The following is a 10,275-nucleotide window of genomic DNA, read 5'->3' as shown; positions in this document are numbered from 1 at the left end:
ATTATGAAAACATGTATTCATTATGGTTACCCAAACTAAGTTGGAAAGGAAATTTTAAAAGGCATTTATTTCAAATTATGGAAACATACACATAATGAATAAGTTGATTTCAAGGTGAAAAATTGACTACAATTACAAAGATAAGAGCGTAATCTTTACCACGACATTTCATCTGATATTAAAACTATATTTCCTTGGTAATTAAAAGAATAACCAAATAACTCTATATTCCAATAGTGATTAACAAAATAATTAAAACATCTTAAAATTACGTAATTTTTTTCTTAAGATTTATCTTCGTTACTATCAATAGTTATTAATGATTTTCCTATTCGTTGTAAACAGCTGATTATGCTACTAAAGAAAATACCTTCGACAATCCATTAAAATTAAATGTTACCTTCGTTACTATCAATATTTATTAATGATTATTCGTTGTAAACAGCTGATTATGATACTAAAGAAAATACCTTCGATAATCCATTAAAATTAAATGTTAAGACAAAAATAAATATAACTCCACTCCAAAAGTATCCCAAAATTGTGATCCAGATGCAAATTAAACACCTCCTATTAATGCAGCAATTAGACCGCACCCATGATAAAGTTTCACTCATCGTCTTCATCTTCATCGACATCAGCAGCAGAGTTCAGAGCCTGCAAGCGTGCAACCAACTTGGCCTTTCTCTCTTCATAAGTAAGCTTCTTCAGGTTGTACCTACGCAAAGATGGAAACACTTTCAGAAACATTCTCCAAACCAGACATTAAAAATGTCAAACCAAATAATGAGCACAAACTAGATTAAAAACATGCATAATCCTGAAACTTGTGCAAATCCAAAAAATTGAGACTATTTTTTGCAGAATGTATAAGCATTCTCAAAAATTATTTCCATCTTAAGTGTAGAGTGATTTAATTTACCTCTTGTGCTCCTTTGGTGGTTCTTTCTCAGATTTCTTGAAAGTAGGATCTGCACGGATGGCAGCATGAACTTTCTTGTAGAGCTCCTCCAGACCATCAGGCTCTATTCCGCGCTTGATATACTCACTGAAGTGTGTCTGGTATTTTTCTGGCTCGTCTTCAATCAGGCTCTGCAAAAAAAATAAAATGGTTTGCCTAGCTTATCCTTTGAAAAGTCACAATAATGCTCCAAAATATTCCAACAGCACGATGCTAAATAAAATCTGTCCATACCTTCATATAAGAAGCAACATGTCCACCAAAGACATATTTGCGGTGAACATCAGCATCAAGCTCCTTCTTATCCTTATCAAATCCAGCAAACCTTTTGTCACTGTGAGGAATATCCAAACCACCATCCAAAGCTCCCTGTTAACGATTACAATTATCCAATTAATCAACTAATAAATCAGAAACAAACCAAGTAGCATTGCATATAGATCACCTTAAGGGCACCAAAGACACGATTTCCCGTTGTAGTCCTGATAAGACCAACATCAAGGAGAGCACGGAATGGTCTCCTGGTATCAGCGGGTTCAACAGAATAATCCTCTCCAGTGGCCTAAAAAGTGAAACAAATCAGCTGAATAAGATGTAAAAACAAATATAAACACAGATCATAGCAAACTCCTATACCTCAACATTTCCTTCATACTCCTCGTCCATCTCAAGCTTTTTAAGTACTCGACGAGCCAATAAGAGTCCAGTGCAATAAGCTGGTCACAGACCCAAAAGGGTGAGATATAGACACAAAACAATAAGAGGGTTAGGGAGATAAACTCTCGCGGAAAATACCTGCAGCATAATTTGTAAGGCCTACTTCAAGACCATAGCGTGGCAGCTCATGTGCATATGCTGCAGCGAGGACAATATCGCCAGCAATGCTAGCAGATGTTATTTGAGCGATGACGTCCTTGTTGGTCTAATAAGAAGGTCAAGGTTTGTACACATACACATAACAGGACATATACCGGTAAAATAACTTCACTTATTCACATGACAGTCCCAAATATGTCTCAACATAAAAATAGGACGATCAATGAATTCTAAACACGTAAAACCATTTCGTCATAACATAAAAAAAATAAAAGTAGGATACAAATCGAACCACAAAGCGATATTTTGGAGTGTTGTATTTGTTCTTATCCTGGTTAATCAACCGAATCCTGGCTCGGTAATCGGTTTTCCCCTCTGCGATAATTAAAATTACAATTATAAAAATATGTATTGAAGAAACAATTTCAACATTAAACACAAAGAAACTAAACAGACAACACACCTCTTCTTCTTTTAAACTTCACTTGATATCTCTTGAAGTAGGCCCTTGATTTCTGAGCCTTAACAAACGCCTTTCTCATACACACAAATTTCGAAACAAGTTATGTCAGAAAAGATACATGGGATAATTCACATACTTAGCAAAGCTTTGTTTGAAACGGATCCGTTATATGTTACCAAAAGCATAAAAACACGGAACAAAATAAGAAAACAATGGAACAAGATGCAAAACCCCATCATGATTGAAAACTTAAAAGAGACGGCGTAAACACATTCATTGAATTAGACACTTTTGAAAGCAAGATGCGTTTAGCGGAACTCAGTTCCACGACCTACTTCTTTGAAGTCTTTTTCTGGGACTGATGCCAAGATTAGATGCCAAAACTAGATTCAAAACTACAGAAAGTTCTTCTTATTCAGGGTAATATTACTATAACTACCCAAAACCCTTACTCTATAACAAACAAAAGTATAACACAAACTAAAACATGTATAACTGAAGTTCAAATTCCGCACGAATAACAAGGCATCTGAGGAGATGAAAGAAGAAGGATCCAATACGCACCATTGCTGTGAAGCTCGGTCTCTTCCCCCGACTGTGGCTGATGGAAGAGTGAAAGCAAATTAGGGTTTGCCAATGTTTTTTGGTTATAAAGACGTTGAGTTTTGGGTAGACTGGTTTGTTGTGGGCTTAGGGTTTTGTAGGCCCAAATGGGTTTATTCTTTTGGACTAACCTCCTGTTTGAAATCCTGCACCATATTTTCTACATATACCCTTCTCACACTGAAAAACATAAATATCCCATGTGGATTTTAACTTCATTGTTTCAAAAACAACACACGAGGAATTTCTTTTTGCACTCGTGGTTTTTTTTACCAAGCATCTTGTACGGGTAGATATGACTAAGGATACTTCCCTAGAGAATCCTTCACGTATACTTTTAGATTATAATTATTGTTAAATTTAAAAGTAAATTTATTGGTGAAAGACATATTAGTTACTGAAATATTGTTTAAAATTTGACTTAATATATATTTTTTTATTTAGGTTTGTATGAAAGTTATTAAAATGAAATTTTTTTATTAAATGTATATTTTAGTGTAATTCATTTAAATTCACATTACATTAATATTTTAATAAGTAATTTGATTTAAATTATATTTTTAAAATTAATTTTTCATTTTATTTTATTTAAAAATTACAATAAAATAAAATATAAAAGTATTTGTGTGTATCCATCAATATTTACATGTATAAAATTACTACAATATTTCTTAATAGATATATGATAAATAATGTGGTAGGTACCAAAACAAATTTTTTGGACGAAAAATAATAGATGGACATTATTTATATTTGACCTGATTAATTGTTATTTATAATAAGATTTAAGCTTTAAGATGTTAAAATTTTTAGGTTATATATATAATCAAATATGTTAGGGTTATTATTTTATTATTCAAAAATATTAAAGTAATTTAATTAATATAAAGTTATGATTTAAAAAATATGTTTAATTGTATAGATATTATAAATAATATTTTTAATTTAATAATAGACGAAATTATAAATAAATTGTATAGAAAACCTAGAATACCAGTATTGTTTGCAGCACCACGTGCTATACTTATCATTGAGCTTCCAATATATTAAATCTATTTCATAACTCTATATATGACACAAATATCACTTGGAAATTCACCATTAAGCATGATCAAGCAACAAAGAAAGAATTTTTAATATAAAGCAATGAGTCCTGTGTTTGTTCCCCTATTCACCACTTCCCTTGTGCAACCATCTATATGCAAATACGGTCTCGATATTTTAACAATAAAAATTTAACACACTTTTAACAACGTCACATGTCACCATGTCATTGATTTAAAAAAAAAAAGAAAGAAAAGAAACTTAAAATCTGACATCACTATTGAGGAAGGATTAAAAAATTTTGGATTCTATACATGTCTCTATTTCACCTCTCTCCATTCTCTCATATTTCACTCGTTCTCCCTCTCTTTAGTTTTCGTTCTCTCTCTTTTCGTTTTTGTTCTCCCTCCATTTTCGTCCTCGAAGCTTTATTCAAGGTCCTTTTTTTTGTTGACAGTGTTGTGTGCAATGTCAATGTCTAATGACCATGGTCCTTCGAACAAGATAAATGGGTTTATCCATTTTATTGATTGCATTTTCGATTTGTATTTGGGTTTTCAATTTTTTTTATTGCATTTTCGATTGGCATGTGATTTGTTGTTTGAGTTTTGTATGTTATGATATATTCGGTGATCTTTGATGAGAATATGAATGGTTGTATATTATGATATATGTTGTTAAATTTCAGGTTGATGATGATGTTGGTACTTCAAGCAAAGAAACTTTTTTTTTGTGAAGACGCCGGCTACTAAAGTTAGAGAGGATAAGAAGGAGGAGATAATAAGGAGGACCAACCAACACCAAAAAACATACAAAAAAGAAACCGCAGAGAAAATTTTATGCGTGCTTTAGTGGATCATGAAAACATTACAAGAGTAGAGCGCTTAAGACTTCATACACTGGAAATAGAGCGCTTAGAATCCGACATGAGTGATTTTTGTATTGATTTGTCATTGAAAGTCATACAACATTGTACATAGATGAACAAATAAATGTAATGTACCAAATTATGTTCAATGTTATAAAAGATGCATCTTTGCTTCCGTTAATTATTGTTCTCCCACAGACTTCCAAATGATGTGATTCTTTTTTTTATTAGAAAATGGACTCAAAACTCTTTCCAATGACTACTGATTTTTTATTTTTGAACATTTGAGTAGGTGCAGTTAATTCCTTAAAGTTAACATTTTACACATTCCTGTCACCTTTGACCTCTGCTGATTGTTTTGCTCATAACTTTCTTCACCAAACTTCAAATGAGTTGATTATTGTTTTGTTCGAATCTAGACTCAAAGAGCTTTCAAATGACTTTGAACCCATAATTTTTAGGCCACTGTACTAGATGCAGTTAATCTCCCAAAAACAATGTTTTTCTAAGTGTGATTTTAGTGTGAGAAATCAGGTTTGGGCATCCCATGTTCGAGATAAGAAACATTTTTTTTCATTTGAACAAGTTAGTTGAAGTCCTACAAGGTCTGGAGCAAAAACCAAAGTTGTAATCGTTTACAAGACCTTGGTAAACGATTACACGAACAAAATCTTGGATTTGTACAAAAAGTTGTACCATAAGAGGAGCCAGTTCTGGTAACCGAGGGGACCATAGTCTAAATTTTTGTATTTTTTGCATAAATGCAATGGCTTTTGTGTGATTTTTGTTGTTTAAGTGTGATTTTAGTGTGGGAAATCAAGTTTGGACACTCCATGTTCGAGATAAGAAACATTTTTTTTTCATTTGAACAAGTTAGTTGAAGTCCTGCAAGGTATTGAGCAAAAAACAAACATGTAATCGTTTACAAGACCTTGGTAAACGATTAAGCGAACAAAATCTTGGATTTTTACAGAAAGTTGTACTGTAGGAGCATGTTCTGGTAACCTAGGGGACCATAATATAAATTTTTGTATTTTTTTGCATAAATGCAACGGTTTTTGTGTGATTTTGTTGCTTAAGTGTGATTTTAGTATGGGAAATCAAGTTTGGGCACCCCATGTTCGAGATAAGAAACAATATTTTTCATTTGAACAAGTTAGTTGAAGTCCTGCAAGGTCTGGAGCAAAAAACAAATTGTAATCGTTTACAAGACTTTGGTAAACGATTACACGAACAAAATCCTGGATTTGTACAGAAATTTGTACTACGGGAGCCAGTTTTGGTAACCCAGGGGGTCATAGTCTAAATTTTTGTATTCTTTTGCATAAATGTAATGATTTATGTGTGATTTTGTTGTTTAAGTGTGATTTTAGTGTGGGAAATCAAGTTTGGGCACCCCATGTTCGAGATGAGAAACAATTTTTTATTCATATTTCTTGAATGGATGAGAGTTCTTTTTAATGTTTAAGTGTGAATAAAGCCTGAAAACTGGGTTTTGGGCAGTCTTTGATGGAGGAAAGACCCAATGTTGGTGTCATGACCAAGTTAACATGTTGTCAACTTTGACCTTTGTTGGCTATTTTAATGATAACTTTTCCCATCGACCTCCAAATGGTGTGATTCTTTTTATATTATAAACTAGACTCAAAAAGCTTTCCAATGACTACTAATTTATAACTTTTGGACATCTAAGTAGGTACACTTTATTCCTTAAAGTTAACATTTTATATATTTCTCCCAACTTTGACCTTTGCTGGTTGTTTTGCTCATAACTTTCTCCACTGAACTCCAAATGAGTTGATTCTTATTTTGTTGGAATCCAGACTCAAAAACCTTTCAAATTACTATCAACCCATAATTTACTCAGGTAATTGTTTACGACCCCGTTGTAATCGATTAATCGTGTATTTTTTGTTGCACAACTTCCAGGTCTTCACCTAAGTTGGTAATATCACAAACATTATTTCTTTCCTCCATGATGGAGTGCCCAAACATCACTTCCCAGCCTTTACTCACACTTCAACACCAAAATCAAGTGAAAACCATTGGATTTGTGTTAAAAAGTTATAAATATTGATAATGGTCACCTAGGTTAGTACAACTGGCTCTTAGAGTACAAGTTTATGTACAAAACCAAGATTTTCCACGTGTAATCGTTTACAAGGCAGTTCTATTCGATTACCAGTGCGTTTTTGGCCTCACAAGTTTCAAGACTTCACTTAAGTTAGTAATCTCACAAACATTGTTTCTTTCCTCCATAACGGAGTTCCAAAACATGACTTCCCACAATCTACTCACACCTAAACACCAAAATCAATTGTAAATCATTGGATTCATGTCAAAAACTTATTAATATTTAGCATTACTTTATCATCAAAATATGCACAACGTAAATTAAATGAAATTGCACATTAAGTAATCATGAAAGCTATCATCTTATTGCAATGACAATTTGTACATAAATATCATTGTTTGTTACAAAGCAAAAAATTCATCTTCGTCTTAATACAAACAAAATCTCTACAAATGAAACTAATCCTGTAACAATCCATATTCCGTTGGCGCTTCCATTCTTCTAATGTTCTCATTGTCCAGGATCCACTCAATAGTGCTACCAACCTTGGATAAAACTTCAATTATGGGTGGCTTGCGACAAAAAGGCACAATGGAAAAATGGTGAACACGAAGGTTAGGGTTCGCCCATCACGAAAACGCCAATGCTCGAGAAGATGGTTAGGGTTCGCGCAACACATGAAAACCATAAAACAAGTGACATCGAGAAGGCACAATACCAATGGTGGATAAGGACGTCCAAGATGACTTCAATGCTGCACAACAAGGTGTTTTTGGGTCGTACCACAAACAAAGAGTATAACAGAGGTGGGAGACCGACCAAGAGGAACGATGGAGATGAAGATGGACCAAGACTTTAGGGTTTCACAAAAAGACGAGAGAGATGAGAAAACAAGAGAGATGAGAGAGCCAAACTGCAAATGAAAAAAGAATAGGAAAAACGTGAAAAGAAATTTCGTATTTTTCTCTTTCCATAATACCTCTTTTGGTTAATTGAATATTGAATTTTTTTTCAAATTGAGCCAACAGACAACTACCACATGGCTTTTTCAAAAGTGTGTCAAAGCGTTTTCCATGCAAATATTATATACATTATTCATTTAATGTAAGATAGCATAAATAATCACACTTAAAATTACCCTAATTTATTTATTTTAAGAAATTTTTAATAAGAAAAGTGAAATCTAAAAACACTATTATTTTTTTACTGTATTGAAATAAAATACAACGTCTTGAACGGTCGTAATTGAATGTAAAATTATTTTATAAAATTCAATTAATTATTTTTATAATTTCATTATTTATTTAAACTGCATTATTTATTTAATTTGTTTTTCCTAAAATCAGAAAAAGTATAAAAAAACTATCATATAGACAATTTTAATCTCAAACATTTTCATTCATAATATTCATATTACAAAAAATCATATTATCCAACATAATCCAAAAGTTTGCATGGTGAACGAAAACCAAAAAAATCTTATATCATTAATACATTTTTCTAAAATTCTATAACTATCTTTCTAACTAGTTTTATTGGTACAAAAAGAGCTTTAAACGTCAGTTATTTTGGATTTTTCACGTCACCTTCCGAACCGACATCTTTACGGGTGACGTTAATGGGACGTCGGATTTTTGCAGGTGCGACGTCGCAAAAGACGTCTATTTAATGAAACGTGTGACGTCTATAAAGACATCAGAAATTGCACTAACCGATGTATAAGAACACTATAGACGCCAGTTAACTAACACGTAAGACGTCTATAAAGCCATCATATAGGTCGGTCAGTACATTAACCGACGTGTATGAAGTGTTCGTTGTATTTTGATGCAGTTTTCCTCATGTCTTTGGGTAACATAGTAGCATCTCCTTCCCTTGCTAGTTTCCTCGTAAGAAAAAATTGCGTCTTTTGCACTTCCTATGACATTTCAACCCAAAGACGAACCTGGGTCGTTGCCTAGGTCCACTCTGACCGCCAATGAAAAAGAATATGTTGAGAATACGATGACATCGTATTCTCACCGTTTTCTTTTTCATTGGCAGTGGGAATGACACCATGCAAGTACAAGGGTTCGACTTCATGTTGGAATGCCATAAGAGATGCAAAGAACGTAAGTTTTTCTTAGGAGGAAACTGGCAAAGGAAGAAGGTGCACAACGCTACCCAAAGACACAAGAAAAACCGCACCAAAACACAACAAAAACTCATTTTAATCGGTTCAAATGAAATATAATACATCAAAGATTACTTTAAACAGAGTAAAAACAACTTTAAGTGGTTCAGGGACATCAAACGTACCTGGAAATGTAGTGTAGCGGAGAGAAAAGGCGAAGGAAGAAGATCAAACTGCTGGTTCGCACCATTTAACAAGAAATTAGACGTCCGTTGCCCACAAAACTGACGTCTATAAGTGCATATACGTTGGGCGCCTCACTAATGTATGTCCATTCCATTTAAAAATTAATATTTTTGTTATATATAGACGTCAGCTGGGCAGGACGAGACGTCTAGTGAGCGGAAACAAATGACTTTTCACATACCTGGTCAGACTATAAACGTCGGGTATGAGGGCCCTGATGTCTATAATCACATATAGAAGTTAGGTGGCGGGGATCAGATGTCTAAATAGCGGAAAAAATTAAATTTTCACCTACCTGTCAGACTATAAACGTCGGGTAGGCGCCGACGTCTATAATTGCATATAGACGTCAGGTGGCGGGATCAAATGTCTAGATGGCGCAAAAAATTAAATTTCCACCTAGCTGTCCGACTATAGATGTCGGGTTTACGGGGCACCGACATCTATATGACCGAAAGAAATAACTTTTCATTTACCTGTGAGACATATAAACGTCAGTGTCTAGGGGCATCGATGTTTATAGTATCATAGACGTCGGCCTCCCGCCTAACAAATATCTCTAGACTTTACTTATTTACGCAATTGTCACCAGTCAATAATTTACGTTGTTTCTCCATGTAACTAACGTCTAATAGATGACGTTGTAAACCGATTCTGCCATAATGTTTTGTTTTCCTCGGTTAATCTTCTACACTAGTTTGATTTTCTTACATTCATCGGTGATGAACACTATTTCTAAATTCAGTGTCTGAAATAAAAAAAAAAAACATAAATTATTTAATTTCAATGTTTATAAACTTATGTAATTTTTTGAGTCTGACCATATTTTCTGTTATTTGAAACTTATTAATAAATAAATAACAATAATATACAAATGGATTCTTATATATTTAAATCTAATTTATTCTTTTTATATATAGACTAAATTGTTTTTTCAAAAATTCTGATGAGAGATTCCAAAATTATTTTTGCCTAATACAAATCTAAAAGCATATATTTCTTTTATATAAATATTAAATATTTGGAGACATTTACACAGTGATAAATCGTGTTGGACACGTTCAGTCCAGTTGAGTCTGTAATTGAC

The 10,275-nt window shown here is 33.2% G+C and overlaps 1 protein-coding gene across 1 annotated transcript; it reads right to left on the bottom strand.

Annotated features, from left to right (window-relative positions):
• Positions 1-396: 396 nt before the first annotated feature.
• LOC106770768 (60S ribosomal protein L5-2) lies at positions 397-2,918 on the bottom strand. Its single transcript, XM_014656564.2, has 9 exons — positions 2,805-2,918; positions 2,241-2,310; positions 2,061-2,152; positions 1,757-1,883; positions 1,598-1,677; positions 1,407-1,523; positions 1,196-1,330; positions 923-1,092; positions 397-718 (listed from the first exon to the last, which is right to left on the bottom strand). The coding sequence occupies exons 1-9, from the start codon at positions 2,805-2,807 to the stop codon at positions 610-612; spliced, it is 903 nt and encodes a 300-aa protein (XP_014512050.1). The 5' UTR covers positions 2,808-2,918; the 3' UTR covers positions 397-609.
• Between the last annotated feature and the right edge of the window lie 7,357 nt (positions 2,919-10,275).

This window comes from Vigna radiata, chromosome 8, assembly GCF_000741045.1.
Source record: "Vigna radiata var. radiata cultivar VC1973A chromosome 8, Vradiata_ver6, whole genome shotgun sequence".
Classification (NCBI taxonomy): Eukaryota; Viridiplantae; Streptophyta; class Magnoliopsida; order Fabales; family Fabaceae; genus Vigna; species Vigna radiata.
Note: the sequence above shows the minus strand (reverse complement) of the source record. Positions and strands in the feature narration are given on the sequence as shown.